This window comes from Centroberyx affinis, unplaced genomic scaffold (genome assembly GCF_046629955.1).
Source record: "Centroberyx affinis isolate AG114_WGS23_722 - 3 ecotype Tasmania unplaced genomic scaffold, CSIRO-AGI_Caff_v1 ptg000754l_1, whole genome shotgun sequence".
Classification (NCBI taxonomy): domain Eukaryota; kingdom Metazoa; phylum Chordata; class Actinopteri; order Beryciformes; family Berycidae; genus Centroberyx; species Centroberyx affinis.
The window spans coordinates 57,049-82,626 of record NW_027279366.1 but is presented as its reverse complement, the minus strand read 5'-3'; the positions used below and the strand labels follow the sequence as shown (position 1 = coordinate 82,626).

General features: G+C 39.6%; 1 protein-coding gene across 5 annotated transcripts in view; it reads left to right on the top strand.

The window, feature by feature from the left end:
* vps8 (VPS8 subunit of CORVET complex) overlaps nt 1–25,578 on the top strand; it is a 74,636-nt gene that overhangs the window by 12,728 nt on the left and 36,330 nt on the right. For 3 of the 5 annotated variants that reach the window (XM_071519964.1, XM_071519965.1, XM_071519962.1), the window contains exons 7-25: nt 5,442–5,566; nt 8,487–8,573; nt 9,001–9,068; nt 10,409–10,562; nt 10,660–10,719; nt 13,398–13,505; nt 13,665–13,745; nt 14,063–14,233; nt 15,450–15,524; nt 16,967–17,002; nt 18,309–18,399; nt 19,752–19,798; nt 19,932–20,021; nt 21,195–21,241; nt 21,577–21,799; nt 23,132–23,221; nt 23,355–23,406; nt 23,492–23,534; nt 25,011–25,083. In XM_071519964.1, the coding sequence (XP_071376065.1) occupies nt 5,442–5,566; nt 8,487–8,573; nt 9,001–9,068; nt 10,409–10,562; nt 10,660–10,719; nt 13,398–13,505; nt 13,665–13,745; nt 14,063–14,233; nt 15,450–15,524; nt 16,967–17,002; nt 18,309–18,399; nt 19,752–19,798; nt 19,932–20,021; nt 21,195–21,241; nt 21,577–21,799; nt 23,132–23,221; nt 23,355–23,406; nt 23,492–23,534; nt 25,011–25,083 (1,721 nt within the window). Of the gene's footprint in view, nt 1–4,012; nt 4,019–5,441; nt 5,567–8,486; nt 8,574–9,000; nt 9,069–10,408; nt 10,563–10,659; nt 10,720–13,397; nt 13,506–13,664; nt 13,746–14,062; nt 14,234–15,449; nt 15,525–16,966; nt 17,003–18,308; nt 18,400–19,751; nt 19,799–19,931; nt 20,022–21,194; nt 21,242–21,576; nt 21,800–23,131; nt 23,222–23,354; nt 23,407–23,491; nt 23,535–25,010; nt 25,084–25,578 lie in introns of all 5 variants that reach the window. The other 2 variants (XM_071519967.1, XM_071519966.1) reach the window with 2 other exon arrangements.

Sequence of the window (25,578 nt, the reverse complement as noted above, 5' to 3'; positions counted from 1 at the left end):
TGAATGCCAGTTGTTCTTATATGGGTTGCACAGTGACCTGGTAGCACCATAAAAGGCGGGTCAACTGAGGCTTCCTTTGCAGATACAGAAAGTGTTGCTAATGCCAAAATGCCACCAAAGAAGAGCTTTAAAGGGGCAATGAGCAAGACCTGTACTGTCCCATAGTACAAAATTACCATAATATATGCTGAGATTTCTGGCTTTCAAAACTCAATGTTTTGTTTTTTTTTGGAACAAAAGCCAATTTGAGTTTCAAGACTCCAAGAGGAAGAATGATTAATCCTGTTTGTAAGCACAATTTAATATGAAATCTGTTTGTACGTATGATTTGTGAATATCATGAATAATCTGTTAACATCAAATAATATGATGTTTAACAAATACTGGAGGTTCTCTCTGTATATACTGTTGTAGCCTTCTCTACTTTTTATATTAATTAACATATTAATATTAATTAATATATTAATTTATTACATATTATATGATGTTGTTCTCTTCCTGTTCACATGGCACACCTGAAAATGAGAGCTTGCCCAGTGTGCCCCACCTTGTATAAATAAAGGCTGAATGAGTGTGTGCGTCAAACAGTAGACAAAGAGCAGTGTGTATGTGTGCACTGCTGAGGGAGATATTTTGATATTCATAAGCAGGTGAAGGGTAAATGTTAGTTTAATTAGCCAACTATTGGATAAGTCTGTCAGATTTAACATGATCAATCCACTCTCCCTGTCCCACTTGTAGAGTCCCATCCAAGCCATGCATTTCTAGATTCTCACTTGATGTTTTTGTACACATTCTTTATATCTATCTTTCTCTCTTCTGACAAAAACTGCTTTTCCATGAACGAAAATGCATGAAACTTTGCAGAGTAGTCTGGTCCGGTCTAAAACGACATACTGTAATATGGGGCCACTCTTCCTGATGGTGGCGCTATAGCAAATTACTTCAAAAAATTCATTACCAAACAGCCATATATGCAATTTTCTGAGGATGTAGTAATGTGAGAGGAATATTTTAGTTTTTTTCATAAACTCTTCCCACGTCGAAAGTCGAAATGACACCAAGCCAACTTCCAAATAATCTGCAGACATTGAAAGTTATATAAAGTCTTTAAAAAAAATCCCAAATTGATCCCACAGTGATTATAATTGTCTTAACTGTAAATTGTACTGTACACAGAGGTAGGTCATGAGCTGGGCTCAAACCCACGGGAGTGAGTACATATGTCTTATTCTGCAAAAATTGAAAGTTTTTTCAATATCAGCAGTTAATACAGTTTGACATTTGACAGTTTTCAAAGTTTCAGAGTGAAGCATTGAAACCTTACGTAAATGTTGGTTCAATATTTGACCAATCTCAACGAAAATAAATTACAAAATTCTCATCACCACCTGGACGAACTGAAATTTTGCTAAACTGTCAAACTTTTCACTACACTAGACAAATGTGGAATAATTTGCATATCATGCCAACACCTAAGGCATTTGAAAGGCTGAGCAGATTTTATTTACCTACAACAATATCATCTTTAGGTAGTAAAAAAAACCAAAAATTTTTACTAAAATACGAGTTATGGCATACAATGTCTCATGTGGGTGATTTTGTGAACTATAGCAATAAAATATATGTCTGTACTGATATACAAAATATTACATCCAACTAAATTATCGTAAAGACCATCATCCAGGTATCTGTGATACAAATGTAAAAATTTTTGATGAAACTATACTGAAGATATATGCAAATGAGTGAGCAGAGAATTATGTCATTTTGACAAAATAAATTCAACCTACATTCAAATTATTTCACTGCCTCCTTTGCTGCAAGCAGATTCCACAGTGCCAAACATTTTTTTTTGACATAAAGACCACCAGGGACCCTCAAAACGCAGCCGTTTTAAAGTCATTCTGTGAACAAAAACAACAACACATGTATAGCCACTTCCTAGTTGGCTCAGTAAATTCGGGCTATGATGAGAACGGTTGTGAGATTGAGTCCTGGGTGGCGCAACCATAACGTGACACTAGTACATCTATGTATTCTGGTAGGTTTATGTGAAGGTTAAACATGATTTAAAGAAAGAAGGAGTAACGCCTGCACACTTGCTCCATGCCACAAAAGTTTAATAGTGACAACGTTTCGATCCTACTTGGATCTTTGTAAGGTTAAAATGTTTGAAAAATGGAAACCACGCCCATATTTATACATCATGCACACCCATAGGCTGACAAGCTCTATGATGGCAGGTGTGGTTAACCATCCAAACCGCCCAGGGTGATAAACCTCCAAAAATAATTAACAGTTCAATAAAGTACATAGAAAACAGATACATAGAGAAAAAAACAGTAGTACAAAAGCCATACTTCAAAAATATCAAACATACATGTATATCTTATATATAAACATAAACATAATATCAGATACAACATCCCATATATCAAAATCTACATCAGCTACGTTCAAAAATATTGTATTAAGTTAGAGGAAAAGAAGAAATCTTAAATTCATGTAAGAAAATTGGGTCTTAACACCCTTCTATACAAAGTCAGCTAGATCAAATCACAATAAGGCAAAAATCACAATTAGGGAAAAAAACACAATAAGGAAAAAAGACACACCTGTTGTATTTATATAATTAAAAATTTTTACAGATATGTGTCAGGGTCTAGAGAAATACCTATATATGTAGGGACAGCCATCATGATACTACCACCATTTTTATTTTTTATTTTATTTCATTTTTTTTTTAAACATTATTTAAACCCAGCAGATTTAATTTTCTCCTCCTATTTTTTTCCTCGTAACTAAACGACTAACCTGTTCCCGGCCGTCACATTGCTCCTAGCGGCTAAAATCTAAAAAAAATTCGAACTTTTGTATCGCTAACAGGTATGAAAAGAGAGTGCTTGCCAGTCAGCTGTACCCTGCAAGCACAGTGGGCTATAGGCTATATCAGGGTTCAAGGCTACTTCCCCTACTGCCAGAAAGTTATGTTATGCTTCTGTCCTTCGGGAAATCAATTGTCCAGCTGCTAGAGCAATGCACTGCTCACAGCCTGTCCCTGCAAGGTCTCCAAGGTCTATATCCCAGCCATGATTTTTACCATTGGAAATGTGTGCTGCATAACTAGAAGCATAGAGACACTCACAGAGGGAGAGACTATGACTAAGCATACATCTTGGTAAAAAGCTAAAAACACATTACTACTCTGAAAACTTTGGACAGTATAGGAGAACTTGACTGAAGAGAAAGTTCTCGTCTGTGGCTTTCGGCATGATCGATGACTCAGAGACACTTAAAGGAATAGTTCACCCAAAAATGAAAATCCCGTCATCATCTACTCCCCCTCATGCCAAATGAAAACACAGGTGAAATTTGTTAGTCCATATAACACACAGGGAGGTTGCCAGCACAACTTGGTAGCAGCCTTCTCCAAAACAGCTGAAGTCAATGGGGACCTGTTCTTTAGAGTTCCAAAACAAAAACAGCCAAACAATCACACTGTGAATAGAAAGACCTATACACCATTATTTGTTGCAAATCAATCAGCTGTAGTTAAGATTTGCACTAAATGATGGTGTAAATATACTGTAGGTCTTTTTTGGAACTCTAAAGAACTGGTCCCCACTGACTTCAGTTGTTTTGGAGAAGGCTGCTATGGAGTTGTGCTGGCAGCCTCCCTGTGTGTTATATGGACAAACTTCACCTGTGTTTCAACTGGCATGAGGGGGAGGAGATGATGACAGGATTTTCATTTTTGGGTGAACTATTCCTTTAAATGTCCAACTAATCCCCCCAAGCTTCCCCTTTTAAAAAAGGCACCGTACGTAAGATTTTGACTCTTCCATAGCACCAAACGACCATGACTCAGCCGTTGCTTGGGCTGGTGTTGAAATTGAGGCCGACGGGGTTGGGCTCACACTTGGGTGTAGGCGGGTTGATCGGGACGGAGGGTGTCGGCAGTGCTGACACTTTGTCTCTTTGCATTGCTGTCCTAATGATGCCTGTGCAGGAAAAGGTACGGACGTCTCTGCCAGAGGGTCATGCATGCTTCATGTGTCGGTCCCCTGTGCTATTCATTTTTTGGGTTATGGCTGACTGGCTGTTAGACCTCTGCAGTCATGTCACACCAGGCTACTTTGGAGCATGCTTTGCTGTTTGATTTGGTCTTTGCCGTATGGAGTTTTTTTTTTGTTGCTTTTTTTGCGGTTTGTATTTAATTGGTGCAAGGATATGTTCTGTATTTTTGGTGTTGATGTGTTCTTTGATTCTGCCTGTTCATTAAGTGTGATGGAGGATTGGGAAAACCTGGAATGTGTCCGATTTTTCAATTCTAGAAACATTTGTCAAGGTGGAAGACATGGTAACACAATATGGGTCACTAAGTTATAGGGTTGCAAAGGGGTGGAAAATTTCCGGTAAATTTCCGGAAAGTTTCCGGTAAATTTCCATGGGAAGTTAAGCTGGGGAATTTTGGAAATATTTCAAATTGGAAACTTTCCATGGGAATTATGGGAATTTATGGGAATTTATGGGAATTAATGGGAATTAATGGGAATTAATGGGAATTAACTGGGAATTGAGGGTAATATAATGGAAAGGTATCATATCCAAGCATAAATATTTGTTTTGTTATAAGCAGACATCCATCCAAAATAATACAATTAAAACAGATTTATTTGTAAGTAGAACTTTATCAAGTGTTAAATATTTTATTGAACAATCAATTCTTTCATTGAAGAACAAAAACATGAATGTTGAGTTGCATGTAGGGGGCGTGGTCTCAACAGCCCTGCAGTAAGCAGTGTGCTATGTGCATGTGATTGAGGAATAGCATAGATATTCAACTGTACTTGCATGATATCTGGTTGTTTTAGTCAGGATTATGCTAAAATATATTTTCCCCAACTATATTTAAGTTCCCTATTAAGAGCATACCTTCAACTTAGTAAATTCCTGGTTTATTCCCGTTTATTCCCATTAATTCCCATAAATTCCCGTTAATTCCCATGGAAAGTTTCCAACTTTGAAAATTCCCAGAATTTTGCAACCCTACTAAGTTAAGGGTTAGTTAATGCTTAATAAGCATTAACTAACCCTTAAGTAACAGTTAACTAATGTGTCTGGTAATCATTTACTAATGGTGTTCATGTTAACTAAGGTATTCATTTATACATAATTTAATAGTCATCTTTATAAACTATTAAATCATGTATAAATTAATACCTTAGTTAACATGAACACCATTAGTAAATTACACATTAGTTAGATGGTAATTAAGCATTAACTAACCCTTATTAAGCATTAACTTAGTGACCCTTATTGTAAAGTGTTACCGAAGACATTATATACCATTATGCCTTCACCACCTTCCAGTAAGTCTACATCTCTACTTCAAGTTTGACGCCTGTCCTCCTCATCTTCCTCATCCTCCTCTCCAGACGCCAACCAGGCTCTGCGGCTCTGTCTGGGTACCACGGCGACGGGGGCGGAGTACGGGGCCGTCTCCGCCCTCAGCATCAACCACGACTGCTCCCGACTTCTCTGCGGCTTTGCTAAAGGACAGGTACGTATATACACACACACACACACAAACTCTCACAGAGACTGCAATGGATCTGTAGGCTTCCCACCGAAATTCAGTCATTCCAAACAGGAGACTCCATTATGCATAAACTAAACCGGACGTTGGCAGTAGAAGTAGTATTCAATTTAAATAAATATTCAATATAAATTAACTTTGCATGGTAATAAAGTCATACACAAACCATAAAGATCCATACCAAAATAATTAAATGTTCACATAAATCGTTTTCCCTCCATAATAGGGAGTCCATTGTCCATCTAATGTGACTTGAATGTTTACATTTACATCTTAATGTGTCAAACTGTTTGTTTTTTTCTAAAAAGGCAAGTACAGATAGAGACCTAGATGTCTTTGTATAAGGAACGAAATTGGAAGTGGTACATGAGTTCAAAATGAGTTACATTTGGTTTTAAATGTTTATTAATATGCACTCTTCCTATTAAATCAAATCATTAATATAGCCCTGACACATTTTTTTGTTCATTCTCCATTCCTCAACATAAGACCATGGCTTTGGAAAATTGCTGGAACATTGTGTACTGCTCTGCACGGTCTCTACGTAAAGATAAAACAAACATATGTTACGGAAACAGTGTGTTCACAGTGACCCGCTAATTCATAAAACTCCAAAATCGACACCACGGTAATTTTCCCTGATTCATAAATTTACCACACCTGTGAATACCATGACGGAGCCACGTTACCACTGTGTTATCCTCAGCTCCTCACATGTTAATGAAGCTTTACATATGCAACACCTGTCCGGCTGTGTGTCAATGGGCAGCAGAAACGTTGAACCTCTTCCTCCTCAGTCACTCCTACTGATGTAATTGCAATGTTGGCCATGATAAACTGAATGTTTATGATGTCACTTACTGAAAACATAAATTGGCTGGTGGTGATCGTGACCTGATGAAGACCTTTGTAAGATAAATATATGGGAGCATTGGCAGCAATGTGCAGCGTTCTCTTTCTTAAATGTATTGCTTTAGCTCTACTTCACTCTAGCACCTGCTTAAAAGTTTATGGGACGTGCGTATGGTCATTTCTTTTTTTATCATGATAAACTGAATCAAATCAGATGGAAACTGGCGTTTACAACCACAATCAAAGCGGTGAGTAATCATTACAGCATATGACTCACAGAGTGTGAGTCATATTTAATAAACATTTCCACATGTGTCGAATGATAGCCTAATCCAGTGGTTCTCAACGTGGGGTCCGGGGACCGCCAGGGGTCCTTGGGGGGGTTCCAGGGGGTCCCAAGCAAATTGATGAAGTGTTAAACTTCAGCATTATTTCATTTACAAGAAGTTAACACAATTAGAGAATGTAGAGGAATGACTGTTCTGATCATAGTTTCTCTGTTATCTCTCTACCTACAATACAGATAGTCATGGAATTCTGGACAAATTCATACCTAACAATAAAAATATTCTCAGATTTGGGTCCGAGAGACAAAATCGAATCAAATGGGGGTCCATGGCTCTGATGTGGACTAAATTAGTGGTCCTTGATATGAAAAAGGTTGAGAATCACTGGCATAATCAACGGCCTGGGATACAGTGTAACTTTATCTATTGATTTTTAAATAATTTACATTCATTTTCATTAGTTAACATTAATTTCTACAATATACCGTCTGACTAACAGGTGGTATTGTTTGCGGTGCGGTGTGCTTTTTATGAATCGCTTTCACAATATGTAAATGATCAAAAGGGGTGGAAGAACGGGGGAAAACAGTAACGCTAATAACGTCCCGATATTTATATCATTAACTGGAAACTGCTTGACTGGGTTAGGTTGCTGTTTAGAGGGTGGGAGGAGTGGAGGTGAACAGAGGTGAGATGAGTGAAGAAGACGGAGGCAGGACACAGATGGATAGAGTTGAACGATTCTGGTGATACAGTTCGTTTACTTTAGACATTTTGATGTGTGTCGTTTTTAATCCGGAGATGCACATAAATTTAAGATGCATGTGGCAACTTCACACATTTGTAGCCGCGGCAGTGGGAGATAACGGTTAGAATTTTTGAAAGTTTGAAAGACTTCATTACCCAGAAGTCATATACTGTAAGGTGATGCCAGTTAACTAAATGTGTTCTTGGCAGAGATGAGGTTAGGTTAAATAAACTGTTCTTGGCTTGGATGCAGTGATGATGTTTTCATCGTTATTGCATCCTCCTTATGGCCTGGTTGGATTTTGAGAATACTTGGGGAAGTGATGCATCTCACCACCAGTATTTTCAATATTACACAAGGGGGCGCTACAACTACAGGTCAAAACAAGGTGACATATTTGATTGGCCCAGAGGGGTCCACATCAATTACTGTTGCCTTGTTGTTTGATTGATTGAGTGATTGACTTTATTCGATAAATTAATATACAATGTACAAATGTACATACAGTACTAAAATTCATCAGGATATTGCAGTAAAGTCACATGACTTATTTCCATTGCAGTCCTGAGGTCTAGGCTAGGAGGCAGGCAGGAAAAGGGACTGACATGTATATGCTACTAATTTCCCATTTTTACACTAAAACACCTAATAGAAACATCAATATTATACAATCATGAAAATAATAAAAAAAAAACACACAAGTTCAGAAACCAGTCCAAACTGTCCTAGAAAAGATGTTTCACTATACTAACTTACTCAGCATCCATTTTTTCAGTTATTTTTATTTGACTTGCCGTTGCATTGGGGTGCAACTTCTACGAGATTGACACTTTTCAAGGATTGCTCAAATGCATGGACACACACACACACACACACACACACACACAAAAGGGGAAGTTGATGCTCGTCAACTGCCACTATGTGTTCTCTGCTCTCCTTCTCTACTACTACTTCAGTCTTTGTCTTGGTCCCTCTGTCCTTGTGTTTGTTTGGTTAGATTACCATGTGGGATCTAGCCAATGGGAAGCTCCTGAGAACTATCACTGATGCCCACCCTCCAGGAACAGCTATACTGCATGTGAAGGTACCACACACACACACACACACACATCCAGCCACCTACTCTGACCATCACCGATGTCCTGTCCTGGTAATGCTATTGTGCATATAAAAGTATGATTAAGTGTATGGAGAAACGGAGAAAAAACAGAAGGAAGCTTATGATTGTGTCATTCAGTGTTTCTTAAAGTATGGGCTAGGACCCAAAACAAATCATCAGGTTTTTTTTTTTTGTTTTTGGTTCCCCATGTGACAAAAGCACTGGAACATTTCAGTGAGATCTTGGGATCAGAATGTTTGAGAATTTAAGAAAATGTTTCCACACTAGCACTACAACATTTTTTACTCAATCACAGATGACTGTTGTATGGGTTGAATCCCCAATAACATAATGCATCACCAATTTTCTGTCTGTTTGTGTGTTATTCCCTCTCTCTCTTTCTCTCGTCTAGTTCACAGATGACCCGACTCTTGCAGTATGCAACGACAGTGGTGGATCAGTATTTGAGCTGGCTTTTAGGTAAATTAGTATGCATTCAAAGATTGTTGTGGTGTGGCTGTAGATCCATTCTTTAATGTTAGAAGTTAAAAAAAATAAATAGATATGGTAGATTTGTTTCCAAATTGAGGTTACTATGACAGCTGAGTTAGTTACATCTAACCAGCTCCTGTGTAGACGCATTACTGGCTGTGAACGCTAGATGGCAGCAGAGTGTTATGCTGTACACTGACCTAATCTGTGGTAAAGTGTGTGTTTGTATAAGCATATGCAGGGTTATCATCCATTCATTCAGCAGCCAAGACCCTCCAGATATAGACTACATCATTATACTTAAGTTCTGTTCATCACTCCAAATCCTACATCTGTTAAAGCAGTAACAGGCCAAGCAGTAGCAAAAAAGACTAGAAGAAGACTAGAAAGAAGTCTTTTTTTTGTAAATGTGTTTTGCTTTGGGGAATGCAGCCCAACACACACTAATGCAACTCTAACACTGGTAAAAGTGTAAATTAGTGAGTTAATCACATTGGCTGGATTTTTTGTACGTTTGTCTATAATGTATAGATTTAATCTTTGGGTTTTACATGTCATTATTTCAATTATATAATTGGGCTGTAACCCAGAATTTTGAACGAAGCTGGGATGGACTCTTGTGTTAAAGGATTAGTTCACCCAAAAATTACAATTTGGTTATTATCTACTCATCCTCATGCCAGTACAAAATCGGATAAGTGTTTTTTTCTTCATACGACTTGCCAGGAGTTCTCCAGGCTCACTGCTGGAGAAGAGAGATAAATAATTGCACTAAATGGAGGCCAGTGCTTTAGGCTTCAAAAAAATGTCCATAAATGTCCTCCATACAGCTCCAAGATGATTGCCAGCCTCTGTCTCACACCAGTAGTATTGTTACTGCTAGTGTTTCTAAAAAATGAAGACCACATTTCCCATAAACCCTGTTGCTTCCTGTCCCCCCCTCCCCCTCCCCGAAGAGGATAAACTTTAGCTCTGTTTGCGCTGGAAGAACAGCGCCCTCTTCCTGTTTTGTGCCGTAAAGCAATCTCTCTTTCTGCCATAAAGCATTTCAACAGATTTCCCGCCAAATCCGACCTGTAAAATGTAAAATGCAGTGTAGAGGCTCTAAATCTTCTTCTTCTTTAGTGATGGTCTTGTTTATACGATATCTGTACTAGCGTCTCAAAACTAACACGATTTATTGATGTTAAAAAACTATAAGTATCACCTTTAAACCTCAAACCTGTTTTTTTTTTTTCCTTTTCTTTTGGTTCATGCTAATTTGTTACCCCTTTTCCGTCATTTCCACCTCTCTCTATCTGTATCTCTCTCTCTCTCTGTCTGTCTAGGAGGGTGATGGGGATGCGATCCTGTGACTCTCGCTGTCTCTTCAGCGGTTCTAAAGGGGAGGTCTGCTGCATCGAGCCGCTACACACTCCTCCAGACCTCAGAGACCATCCCATCACACACTACTCTCTGCTAGCTATGGGTTCACTCACCAAGGTACACACACACACACACACACACACACACTTGTTCAGACCTTAAACACCCTCCAATTCTCCAAAGTAATGTATGTGTGATGCTTTCTTGGTTCCAGATTCTGGTGATTGGACTGAAGCCCTCCCTGAAAGTCTGGATGACTTTCCCCTATGGCAAGGTCCGTCTCCCTGTCTGACCACCTGCTCTGTCCCTACTGTTTAATGCATTTTATTTGTTTGTCCCTAATTCTGCACTTTATTTTCCTATTGGACTGGACAGCTAATTTACATGTGCAGTTAACACTCTTTCTATAACTACTAGAATGGCCATAGCGGTCATTCTGACCGTTCATACATTATTTGCATATAATTTCAGTAATCAATATAAAATCTAAGAATAAATGGATCTGTAATGTTAGGATAGGTAATAATAAACATCAGGACACATTCTAATGAATTTGAAAATGTATTAGTTAATCAACAACCACAGAACCTGCTATTGTAATTACAGATACAAATTCGAATTAAAACTGCAAGCAGTGATGAGCGGGCCCTCGCCTCCGTGTGCAAGTCGGGGTGTGTTACAGCCGCGGGACATGTAGATGTCCTCAGGCCTGGACTCTCGTCCCTCATGTGAAATCCGGTGCAGATCGGACAACGTAAGCTCAAGTTCACAGAACTTCCTGTCGCCAGTAGGCGGCGCTATGGCTATGACCGAATATCGGCACGTAGACGCGTTCAGGCCGGGACTCTCATGCAGCGTGTGAAGTTTGGTCCAGATTTGACCATGTACAGGCCAGTTACAAGCCACTTCCTGTTTCGTGGCGAAACGTGGAAATTCGCCGCCTCACCACGCCCACGCCGTGTGACGAAAACTCAAGCTTTTGATAACTTTTCATCGTCCAGGTCTTTTATACACGCTGACCGAGTTTGACGCGGATCTGATCATTCGCCTAGGACGAATTCGTTAAAGTACGACCCCTGCAAACGGCCAAAAACGCCCCAAAATGTGGCACTCAATTCAAAATGGCGGACTTCCTGTCGGGTTTAGGTGCATGGTACCTACGGACTTTTTTTTAAGTCTGGACATGATACACGTGCCTACCAAGTTTCGTACGTCTAGGACAAACGTACATCCGTGAGTATTTTTTTGAAATTTGTAGGGGGCGCTATTGAGCCATTTTGCCACACCCATGCGCGAGACCCATAAAATATATAATTTTTCACCAGTTCTGACGCGTGTGCAAAGTTTCGCAACTTTTCGTGCACGTTTAGGCCCTCAAAACTGCGATTTATTTGGAGGAAAAATAATAATAATAATAATAATAATAATAATTCCTTCAGTTTCAATAGGGCTTCGCACGAAGTCGTGCTCGGGCCCTAATTAGATCAATATTCTATTATTTTCTTTGTAAAATAAAAACAATTTATTCATCCTTGGAACAATAACTTATAAAAACATCACCAGTATGCATTTCAATGCATAGTAAAAACCTTTATGGACACGTATGAAACGCATATACCCCAAAATGGCCAAAACAGTCAATCTGACGGTCACAGGAAAAGAATATGAAAATTTGCTAAACTGCGGGAAAACAAACTGATTTAGAAAGCAATATTTGTTTTAGTGAGCAAAAATATCATGCTGTAAAATCATAATGAAAGTATTCTCCTCTAAGTGGGCTCACTTGAACAAGGCATCAGGTTGTTTTGGGAGCAAACACCACGCATCAGTTTCACTGACACTTGTGGATCAATTACTCACAGTCAACACAGGTAATCTCCACCTTCCATGTGCAGCTCCCACACACTACCTGCTAGGTTTTAGCTTTGCAATAGTGTAAAACAACTAGAAAAAATAGTTGCTAGGCAACGGTGACGCGGATCTTTAAGAGTGGGAAAAAGTAGCAAACACTGAAATGATACACCATCTATAATGCATATGGTCAATATGACCGTTATGGCCATTCAGGGTAGAAATACTCAGCACTCTTTTGTGTTTTGTAATTTTAATAAAATATAAATGCTAGAATAAAATATACACACATTTAGGAAAAGTCAGGGTCCTGTAGTTACATGGGTTTTATTTCACCAAAGTTATTACATTGCAAAATTTAAAAACGGTCAAAATGACTGCCTTGGTAGTTCTAGTGTTAAGAGATAATTAGAGGAAACTGTAATGGTCCCCATGGGGAAATTGGGTTGTTGTAGCAGCAAATAGTAATAAGATACAGCAAAGAAAAATGGGATATAAATAAGAACATTAAATATTAATTGGGGTTATATAGGCACAATCAACCAATGATAATGGTCTATAGTGGCCTAAAGAGCAACAATGGCTCAAAGGGAATAATTATCAGGTGAAATGCCCATGTATGCAAATATGTAAGTTGAAAATAAGTGTGAATGCCAGCTTTACAACTTGGACAAGTGAAGCTTGTATTAAGTAGATTGGAGAAAATAGTAGTACAGGATTAAACCCCATCAATTAACTTAATTCTCAACATTATCACTACTGAGCTCAAATTTAAAGCCAACAGTGCACCAAAAAGGGTGAATGAGAACAAAGTGATGACATGGCATTCCAGAATCTTGCCAAATTGAAAATGAATTAGGCGCTAGGCTTGGGCCGATATTCAATATTATCCCCCTTGATAATATCGTATATCGCGATATTTTGGCGGGACAGTATCGCAATATAAAATTCTTCACAAATTCTTCACATTCATATAACCACCATTTGCTTAATTCTTGTTTATTTTCTATTTTTCCCTGCTGTGTCCTGTTACTATTTGCCTAACTTTCGGTCATTAAAGCTTCATCTCAGTTACTGACCAGCTGTGCTGATTCTCCCCAGTCGGACCCCTCCAGTGTTCCTCAGCTGGCCTGGCAGTTTGTTCCTGTCCAGAAGACGGTTAACCCCATCCTGGCCTTCTGCAGAGGAGATACCGTACACTTCCTCTTGGTACGCACTCAACTTCCTCTTTACTTCCTGCCGCTTCTTACCTCACTTCCTCTTGAGTTAGTCAGGTTTCCGAGGCGTTTTTTTCCAGGAGACTGTGTTTGAAATCGGAACTCCTTCTAAATGTAACCTGTCTACTGCTGTGTGTGTGTGTGTGCCCAGGTGAAGAAGGAGGAGACGGGGACCATCCACGTCATCAAACAGAGACAGCTCCACCTCAGTTGTGACATCATCAGCCTCAGTGTGAGTACATGACTCTTGACACGTTCAAGTCCTACGGGAAAGACGGAAGAAAATACTGTTCACCTCAAGCTTTCAGATGGTAAACTTCGATCATGCATTCCCACTCCAGCTCTGCTCATCTCGCAAACCACATCCACAGAGAATTTTGGTGTAGATTTTATTTTTTTGTCCAAAGACCGGTTGTGTTTTCAACTGTTTCCATCTGCTTCGCTGTCTTCCAGGTGGAGTTTCCTAACATGGGTAGGATGTAAAGGAGTGTCCAATTTGTGCAAAGCAAATGAACTATTCCCTTCTATCTTGTTCTGTCTGTCTTTTAGTGGATTAACAGTCGTACCCTGGTCCTGGTGGACAGCCACGAGAAGCTGCAGGTTGTGGACCGGCCCAGTCAGGAGGTTCTGGAGACTCTGGACCTGGACCAGGTGCAACTGGTCTATAACAGCCGACACTTTAAATCGCTGGCCACGGGGGGGAACGTCTCCCAGGCTCTGGTGAGGGATTAGCTGAAGAGGGAGAGGACCTGTGGACAGAGTTCTTGGTTAGGCTCAGTTTTCTGAGGTTAGGGTTAGAGTTCAGGGTTAAGGTTGCTGTCCTGTAACAGCAATAGCGGCAAAGGGTCAAAGGGGGAAGTTTAGGCGTTATGGATCAGAAAACAAAGGTTAAGGTTAAAAGTTCAGGCTAGTGGTTAGGGTTAGCGCTATGCCATTCCTGAGTGGACAATGAGGACAGTTTAGAAGTTACATGTAGAAAGCAATGGTTAAACCTTGCCATTTTGAATTTTACATTATTGCCGTGCTTCACCAGGCACTTGTGCTTCTGTACTGGTGCTCAAATTGCGAAGGTCATGTTAGCATGAGAATTCCTTGTTGAGTAAGTAAGCTAGCTTGATAACTTGCAGCCAACAGTGTGCATTAGTTTCACCAAGGCAGTGCCAACATTTGCCATTTTTCAGTTCATTTTAAGCACCAATAAATACAGACACATTTCTTAAGTTACCTTAAGGACAAATGTAGAAACTATATGTCCTAATGTGATAACTGCCTGGCAAAATAGCAGACGAAAGTTCACAATATCAAGGCAAAGATTTGGGTCATGGACTCAACTCAAGGGGAAATGTTTAGGATTAGTGTCAGGACATGGGGGGGGGCAAAATTTTACTGGTTTGGAAACAAAGTTAGGGTTATGAAAGATATTGAGTGATGTTAATGGACAGGGCTAAGCTAGAAACCAGAGCATCAGATTCAGTAGGTTCTAGGCAAGGTATGTACAGAGTTTCAGGGTTTAGGGGTCAGGGCTGAGAGGTTAAACTAGGGTTAGGGTTAGGGTCACCAAAAGTGGGTGATTGTCACTTCTGATTTCTTCCCCTGAGGACCCAGTCTCATTCCCCCCCCAGATATTTTGATTCGGTCCCAGTTATCCAATGATCTGTGTGGATCAGACCAATTTGACAGTGAGGGATGGAGACTGTGTCTTCTAAGGGATTGTGCACTATCCAATCAGAATGCAGGGTTCCAACCGCTGATTACCCAACCCCCTGCCTTCAAGAGAGTGTATGTTTGTGTGTGTGTGTGTGTGTGTGTCTCTCTCTTTCTGTCTGTTTTTGTGTATGTGGATACATAGGCGTGTGTTATGTATTTTTGGTGTGTGTGTGTGTCTAACAGTCTGTGTGTGTGTTTGTGTGTGTGTGTGTGTGTGTGTGTGTTCCAGGCTTTAGTAGGAGAAAAGGCCTGCTACCAATCAGTCTCCAGCTACGCAGGACAGATTGTCTACCTGGGCACCAAGGTACTTTTTTGTGTGTGTATATTGGTTCATGTTTGTTTCTGTTTCTACACTGCCTGCTTTTTGATAGAAGCCCTCTTTTAGCCAGAATGGGCAAATGGCCATGAAACTCTAATGAGCTAATTAATCAACAAAGAAAGAAAAAAATAAGTTCTCCTCCTCTCTCCTTACTATCTGTGCACCTAAGTCCAGGGGATCCTCTAGGAGTGGTGAAACTGTCCTTTACTGTTTACTTCTCTCATTGAAGGGCTGAAATGTGAAAATGGAGACATGTCCATGTTCCACTGTGGAACAAAGCCTAGAAAACACTGGTGTGTGAAAGGCTGTCAGTTAGGTCAGGAAGTGACACCTGCAGCGATGACGTTTGTACCCAAAGCGATGATGTTTGTAGCAAGGTTATTATAGTTTTGCATTTTTCATTAGTTTTTATTTTTATTTCGTTTTGACTTTTTGTTTTCAATTCCAGTTTAGTTTTTATTTTTTTTTAAATGCTTAGTTTTAGTTTCGTTTTTATTCGTTTCAGTGTTAGTTTTAGTCTTTGTCAGGGGCGAGATTCAAAAACGTAAAAAAAAAAAAAAATTGAAAAAAAAAAAATTGGAAGACAGATTTCATATCCACCCAAAATACCCCAAATAAAGACATTTTCTCTATAATTTTAGTTAAACACACAATACAGTTTCAGTTAGTTATCGTTTTTTTCTAAAGCCTCGTTTTATTTCAGTTAACAAAAATGTTTTTCACACCTAGTTTTCGTTATTTCGTTAGTTTTCGTTAACGATAATAACCTTGGTTTGTAGCCAAAGTGATGACATTTCAACCCCGTGGACAGTACTTTCTCACTAATGCGAACACACTGTAAAGATTGCATTTCCACCTGGCTGACTGCAGATGTCATCGCATTTCCATCACAATGCATGCTGTGTACATTTATATCTGGTATTAACATGCATTTTCCTCATCCAGATAAGATATCCAGATATAGATCACATTTTAATACCAGGTGGAAATGGGGTCCACGCAATGTCTGTTGGCCATAGAAATGCAGAAAGACTAATGCCACTTGACGGAAATTTGGTGACAGAAATAATGTGTAAGTCAAAGCAGGCTAGTCCTGTTCAAACCTACAGTGGAAACCTTTGGCCCTATAAGTGAAACCAGGCCATCTTGTTGAGCTCTGTGGAAGTCAGACCTGTGGTTTTGACAGGAAACACAGTTGTGTGAATCACACACTATCAGAATTAGATCAGGTCTAATGAGATATATTTTCTGTTCTGTGTTCCATAAGTAATGCCTCAACTGCTGGTTGGAGCTCCGTGTGCTGCAATGCTGTGTGTTTGTTGAAATCGATTCAGGTTGTGTGTGCAGCGTGAGCGAGTGAGTGTGTGTGTGTGTGTGTGTTTGTTTCTTCCTCTCTAACAGCGCTGTGGTATTCTCTTGTCTTGCAGTCGGCTCACATTATGACTCTGAGGAACTGGAGAGAGGTACGTCTCGTATTCTTTTAGTCTACTGCACACCGAGGATACAAAATAAGTTGAAGGTCTACCTCGTGTCTTGCATGCAGGTCTTCAGGGAAAAGGAAATGTGACGTTATGACTATATGCCTAGTGTACTCATTCATAATAAGTGTGCTGTAGCAGTGGACCCTGAGCATACAAAATACTAGGAGCATCTGTTCTTTCTATAAAATGTCCACAATGAACCAAGCAATTCCAGCTGAAAGCTATAATCTTAGTGATTTCACCATTTGAGTCATGAAGGGGAGGAAAAAGGTGAGTCAACTGCAGTCATTTGAGACATGGTTTGTCAATATTAGCAAGGTGTTCCTGAAATTGTGTACACTCCATGTAGCTACAGACTGCTATGACATGAACACACGTTATTAATTTGAGACGGCAGTACTTTAGAACTGTGCTGATCCAAATGTGAAAGACGAAATCAAATTATGGAACATGCGTGCACATGTTCGCTGATAAGCCCACCATTATCTAATTTGCAGTTTGAAAAGCTGCTAATTGTCTCTATCAGCAAGAACATCCCAACAGTTTAATTACTAGGATCGTATTTTTAGATTACTGCATACTTTGCCATTGTGCCCACTGACTTAGCTCGTCAGTTAGTCGAAGTTCATGTCTGTGGTTCCGATAAATGATATTCTAATGGCTTGTAGCGTGCTCTACAGAACAACCTGTATTGCTATTACTATTATTATCACAATTGTTTATGCTCATTGCTATGAAAGTTTTCTTGTCGTGTCTCATAGGCAAGCTCTATTCACCACCCCAAATCTCCCTATATTTTTCATATTTCCTTGCTTGTGAACGTCTGTGGGAATATAGAGGACATTTTTCTTGCTCGCTCACACTGCAAAGCTGAACAAAGTGTTGAAGGGATGTCTCTGGTCTCAGCGCCTCTTTGGTTTGTCTAGGGTTCATAGACACACACTTATTGTTGCAAATAGCAACCTAGATATTCATATCAAGCAAACGGCTCCCTGTGGTTATAATGAGGCTTTTAGCATCAGCGCTAAGTGACGTACGTGTGTGTGTGTAACGGAGAGATAAGTGAGGTGTGTGATAAACTGGAGATGGTCTAATTTACATCAGTAGACCAACTACTGCTTGCTCTAGTACACTTAAAACATTAGATTAGACTCCAAATCAGACTCTCCCCTCTCTCTCTCTCACTCTCTCTCTCTCTCTCTCTCTCTCTCTCTCTCTCTCTCTCTCTCTCTCTCTCTCTCTCTCTCTCTCTCTCTCTCTCTCTCTCTCTCTCTCTCTCTCTCTCCAGCGTGTAGACTGTCTGTTGAAGCAGGAGCGTTTCGTCGAGGCTCTCTCTCTAGCCTGGTCCTTTCATGAGGGAACTGCCAAGGCTGTGCTCGGTGGGTACAGCATACAACCAGGAACAACCATCAGTCAATCAGTCCAGCACATTTATAGCCAGACTTCCTACTAACAACGACACATCATGTTAAAGTGCCCAGCCAGCTGAAACAGCCCTGTGTTTAACAGGTTGTTCCTATGGCTGCCTTACCATGTGGAAATATATCAGTTTTTACCTAAATATAGTTAGTACATGTTAGTGTGTGCTTGATGAAAAATGGCCATGGCACTATTGTGGGAAAGTTACAACCAAGGAGAATTATAGCTGAAGTTTGAATGAAAGGAGGGAAATGCTCACATAGATTTGTCACATTAGTTATATTAGCCTATATAGCCTATGTATAATACATTATAGTGTATGGAGGGCTGCAGATGTAGCCTATACATTAAATAGTCAGGATAAAATGACATGGCATATACATAGAAGTATTTACTTCTGTTGTGTGTGTATACGGCTTAATTGAATTATTCTCATAATGAGAGTAAAAACAATAGTCGCATTATTTGTTTGTAGCCAATGTTAGGGCAGAACAATTAATCAAAATTTTATCGAAATCGCAATATGCCCTACTGCAATGTTCAAATCGCAGGAGGCGCAATATTTGTTAAAGGTGAAATGTGTCAAAATAGCATTTTAAAGTAAATATTGTGGTGCTGCAGAGATGTCCTGGCCTACACATCATATTCTACAGACTTAAGAAAACATCTTTGTTTGGTACAGATCCCCGCAAAAATCACACCATAATAATTTTAATTCATTTTTCAATGAAAATGAGAATAATGATGTAAAAATTATCATTCCCTCTAATATTGCAAATCCTATCGCAATTGCAATATCAGTCAAAATAATCGCAATTAGATATTTTTTTCAAAATCGTTCAGCCCTAGCCAATGTATACTTGTTTAGCAAAATCCAACCAAGAAACCAACAATAATGTAATCAACTTGACAACAATTACAAAATTGTATATCGGCACAATACAGAAGATACATACAGTATAAACGTACTGTACACCATGACACAGGCTCCTTGTCATTGGTGTAAGGGAGTGAAGTGTGGGATGACTGACTGACCGACCTGACTTTGCCATTCCTAGCCCATGATGTGGAAAAACAGCAAGACCACTTTAAGAATGGATTGACCTGTTGTTAATTGGCCAGATCACTAGTGACATATTCTGTTGGACGATTAGGACGGGTGGTCGACTGATAGGTGTATCCCTAATTTGTATAGAATTATGGGATTATGGGATGAATTACGGGAAGTCACCAGCCAGTGGGAGACTTTGTTGATATTCAAGTATACTATATACCAGAATACCAGTGTGTGACTGTTGTGTGTTTCTACCAGGTCTGTTTGGAGACCCAGTCAAGAGGAAAGGAGTGGTCGCTGACAAGGTAGGAAGAGAAAACTCCTGCTTTCTGTTTTCCATCAGTCTTTTCCCTCAACTTTCTCCAATGTGAACTTTTTCCTGCTCTTCGATAAACAGATTTTCTCTGTGTGCACGTCTGTGTGTTTGTGTGTGTTCAGATGGTAGAGATCCTTTTCCAGTTTGCGGAGCGTTCTTTGAAGAAGTGTCCAGAACAAGGCAAGATCCAAGTGATGGAGCAACACTTCCAGGTGAGCTAACACATAACCTTGGTGTCTTGTCACTAGGGCTGTCCCGAATACCGTTTTTTGGGCTTCGGAGCTTCGGTAGTAATCAACAGCGAATATTCGAAGCTTCGGCCACGGGGGGTGGGGTGTTAAGCGTGTTAACCTTCAAACTGCTTGGCTTTCCATACACGGGTAACAGTTCACCCGACAAAGTTCACACATAGTCACAGTTCCTCCTCAAAAAAAAAAACACAGCGCTGAATACATACTTAACATACATATAACTTCAATTGATAGCCCGAGAGAGAGAGAGAGAGAGAGATGGTCGAGCGAGCTAGAGAGAGAGATGGTCGAGCGAGCTAGAAAGTGAATGAAGAGAGGGAGCGGTAGTAACGAGAAAGCCGGTGAATCAGAGAAATAAAACGTTATTTTCTGATTGTTTCACAGGGGTTACGGTCTAAAGCGCAGAGAGAGAGAGAGAGAGAGAGAGAGAGAGAGCCCTGTATCAAAATACCGGTAGCCTACCTTAGAAAAAAGATTAAAAAAAAAAAGATCAACAGAGAAATGTCTTGCTGCTGCTTCTCCTGAGTTTTGTGCCACCATGGCATCAGCAAATTTGACTGACATTTGAATGCAAGTAAAAAAAAAAAGAACGGCGTCAATGGCAACTGGCTTACGGATTACATATAAAATTACATTTAAAAAAACGAATATCCGAATCCCAAAATTGAAAACCGAATACCTACCCAACGAACGAATATCCGAATAGTCGAATATTCGGGTCCAGCCCTACTTGTCACCATGTGTTGCTTCGATCACAATTGTGAAAAGGCTGTTTTTCTAGAAATAGCAGGAATGAGCAAATTTTATCAAATGACCATTGTTTCCTCCAATGCTTGAATAGCCTAGAAATGTGATGTAACTTGGAAGAAATAAAATAAAACACCCTCCACCAAAAAAAAATGGAGAAAAAAACGAAAATAACGCGATAATATCGTATATCGAGATACTTTGGTGGGACAGTATCGCGATATTAAATTTTGGATATCGCCCAAGCCTAGTGTGGTGTGAGTTTTTAAGATGATTTCAGTTACTTTTTCCTCTGTTTTGTTGTGAGATGTCTCACTGAAGAACACCCAAAGTCAAAGTGTCTTTCTCTGTCTGTTTCTCTCTCCGTCTCTCTTCCTGTCTTTCTAGGATGTGGTGCCTGTCCTGGTGGATTACTGTCTGCTGCTGCAGAGGATGTTAGTGAAATAGACTAGCACTTACACACAAACACACACACACACATAGAGGTTTGAGTCATGTGGTCAGTTGTGGGATAACCAGCTAACTGGCCACTGATGTTAATAGTAACAGTTGAGACTAGGGATGCATGTTAAAAGATTTTGCTTGATTGACTTCTACTCAAGTTAAATGTTTGCCGGGCCCAAATTTGTCATGTAACGATAAACTTAATAATACAAATGGAGCATCTAGTATTTTGCTCCTAAAATTTCCAGGCCTATTACAAATAAGAATGTAACACTGACTGTTTAATATTGAATGTGTGTGTGTGTGTACCTGTGTGTGTGTGCAGTGACCTGCTGTTCAACCAGCTGTACGGACGGCTTGTGGAGAACGTGGTCGCCAAGGGGGTCTTCCTGGAGTCACTGGAGTCGTACATCATCGCCGAGCGCCTGGGTCACCTGACCACACCCGTCATGAGGGACCTGCTGGCTCATTACCATGGCAACGGCATGATGGACAGCCTGGAGAACTGCATAGTCCACCTGGACGTCACCAGCCTGGACATACAACAGGTGTGCCTGTGTGTGCAGCTAGGAGAGTATGGTGCACAGGGAATGCAGAAATATACCAGAGTATATGAAGCTGTGATATTGGCTTTACATAGACTTACAATGAAGACCCAGTATTTAGACATATGTAGCCCACCTGTATGTTGGCTTTACATAGACTTACAATGGAGACCCAGGAGTTAGACGCATGTAGCCTAGCTGTATGTTACCTTTATATAGACTTACATTGAAGACCCAGGAGTTAGACGCATGTAGCCTAGCTGTACATAGGCTTACAATGAAGACCCAGGATTTAGACATATGTAGCCTACCTGTACGTTGGCTTTACATAGACTTAAAATGGAGACCCAGGAGTTTGACACATGTAGCCTAGCTGTACATTAGCTTTACATAGACTTACAATGGAGACCCAGGAGTTAGACACATGTAGCCTAGCTGTATGTTACCTTTATATAGACTTACAATGGAGACTCAGGAGTTAGACGCATGTAGCCTAGCTGTACATTAGCTGTACATAGATTTACAATGAAGACCCAGGATTTAGACATATGTAGCCTACCTGTACATTGGCTTTACATAGACTTAAAATGGAGACCCAGGAGTTTGACGCATGTAGCCTAGCTGTACATTAGCTTTACATAGACTTACAATGGAGACCCAGGATTTAGACGCATGTAGCCTAGCTGTCTATTAGCTTTACATAGACTTACAATTTAGACCCAGGATTTAGACGCATGTAGCCTAGCTGTCCATTAGCTTTACATAGTCTTACAATGGAGACTCAGGATTTAGACGCATGTAGCCTAACTGTACATTAGCTTTACATAGACTTACAATGAAGACCCAGGAGTTAGACGTATGTAGCCTAGCTGTCCATTAGCTTTACATAGACTTACAATGGAGACTCAGAAGTTAGACGCATGTAGCCTAGCTGTCTTTCATCTAGGTGTAGTGTACATGTGGCATTCAATTAAGATTTGGCTTAGAGTTACATTACACCTGTGCTGCATCTACACCACACAAGATTTATTTTTTACACATTCATGAGGACATCACCACTTTGCTTACTTCTAATTAGGGCTGCACGACTATGGCAAAATTTCTAATCCTGATTATTTTGCTTTGTATTGCACCATTATGAATCAAGATGATTTGCCTTGTTTTCAGAAAAAATTATTGTATTGCACTTTTTGCACCTTAACATATATTTTCACTATTTTCTCTATTTTCACAAGTGGCAGCAGCCAGAAAGTCTTGCTGTCACTCTAATTTTTACCAAAGCCAGTCGTCTATGTGTGTGTGTGTGTGTGTGTGTGTGTGTGTGTGTGTGTCTAGGTGGTCCAGGTGTGTTGGGAGAACCAGCTCTACGACGCTATGATCTACGTTTTCAACAGCGGCATGAACGACTATATCACACCTATGGAGGTAACAACAAGCTAGGTTTCTACACAGGTACTCACCCAAAATAACACCAGGGATACTTGCATCAGATCCTGTGTATTGGTAAATAACAACAACACAATGAGCAACCTTTGTCTACTTCCTTGTTGTACGTCAGAAACTCTTTGCAGTGATTGGCCCACCGCTTAGAGAGGGGAGGACTCTGACAGGTAAGCCAGGAGTTCATAGTATTCATTTGAAATACTTGGATAGTACAAAGAGGGATTTTAACTCTCTCTCTTTCTCTTTGGACAGATGAGCAAGTGGTGATGGGCAACAAGCTGTTGGTGTATATAAGGTAGCAAACACACAGACATCAATTCACTAAACCCAAAGCTAAGTCCATGCAGCGGATATCATTTACCGCCAACATCTGATTATAACTACAACATTTGTGGTGACAAAGTGGAGCAGTGACTGATGAGATATTATTTGGTTAATGTTATTATTAGATGTCTGTCACCAAACTGTCGTGTCAGAGCAAGGTTATTATAGTTTTGCATTTTTCATGAGTTTTTATTTTTATTTCGTTTTGACTTTTTGTTTTCAATTTCTGTTTAGTTTTAATTCGTTTTTAAAGCGGGTTTGCTAGTTTAGTTTAGTTTTTATTTTTTGAAAATGCTTAGTTTTAGTTTAGTTTTTATTAGTTTCATGTTAGTTTTAGTCTTTTTTTGTAATATGGGGAGCGAGATTCAAAAATTCAAAATACTAGGCTTATGTATGAAATAAATTGACAAAGACGAAAACTAAAGACATTTTCTCTATAATTTTAGTTTATTTTAGTTAGTTTTGTAAACACACAATACAGTTTCAGTTAGTTATCGTTTTTTTGTAAAGCCTCGTTTTTATTTTTATTTCAGTTAACGAAAATGTTTTTTCACACCTAGTTTTTGTTATTTCGTTTTCGTTAGCAATAATAACCTTGTCTCAGCATTGGGCTGGGTGTTATGAGGGGGGGTATACTGTAGTACAGAAGGTGAAGCATTAGTAGGGAGGTCAAACATTCTGCCCTAATGTAATCACAATGACAGTTCCAGCCAGACGCTCTCAACAAAATTGACATCTCAGCTCATTTTAACATACTATTAAACATACAAATGGGTGATGTTAGAGTAGATAAATTGGTTGAATAGTTTCATTTGCACATTTATTCTTACAAAAAAAACAGCTTTTTATTTTATAACCCAGAAATAATTATGCTAATTGGACTCTGTTTCCGTGATTTTTTTCCTGCAAACGCGGCAATAAATCACAGCAGCAGAAATAAAAGGGTTATAATAAGAAATCTGACAATATTTAGACAAATAAAATGTATTTTATCACAAGGAAAACTCAATTTGAGACGTTTTATGGATGACCTGCTAGTTATCTATCCGCTATTTGCGGTATGTAGGTGGTCTGAAAACACTACAGACGCTACCATCTGGCACTTGTCTCCTGTAATAGAGAATTTTTTTCTATTCTTCTTCAGTTTTCCTTTTATAGCTTTCTCCTAATGCCATTAGGAGAAAAGTTGAGATTCAGATTGAAATCCATTCAAAATTTCAATTCATTCAGAAGCCTTTGGTAGGGAAAACATACATAATGCAGGATATACTGTATGTTTTCCTATAGGAGTGAGAAAAAAACACTGTCGAATAATTTAAAGATGCTATTTGTATTATATTATATTGATTGCGATACCTTGGTGTTGGCAGTTTTAAAAGTCAATGTAGTTTCACTCACTCCTGGGCTCTGTGTGTGTGTGTGTGTGTGTGTGTATGTGTGTGTGTAGCTGCTGTCTGGCAGGAAGGGCCTATCCACTAGGAGACATTCCAGAAGACCTTGTGGCTCAAGTGAAGAACCAGGTATGTAGATGTGTGTGTGTGTGTGTGTGTGTCTGTGTGTGTGTGTGTTGTTATAAGGCTCTCACAAGGATGAAAAAAAAGATGAGGAAAATTTCACTGATCAAGTGAGTGAGCTTGTTAGGAACAGACGTTTGTGTCGATGATGGTTGCTGAAGATAAGTGTGTGTATTTTTCAAATGAGTCAATTTGCAGCTAAAAGTGCATGTGTGTGTGTGTGTAAGAGTTCATCAAATGTCAAAACACACACACACACATCCACATCCATACACACAGACACACACACACACAGTCACATTAACAAACATCCGCCCTTTCCAAACCTACCCCCTACTGAGAGGGGAGTGAGGAGAATATCTCTCTCAGTTAATGCACTCACACACACTCACACACACACACACACACACACACAGTGGGCCGGTCACGCTGATATCCACTGAAAGGTTTTAACGGATGGGTGGAACGGACAGGCCTGTTTCCTGTTAAGAGCTACTGTGG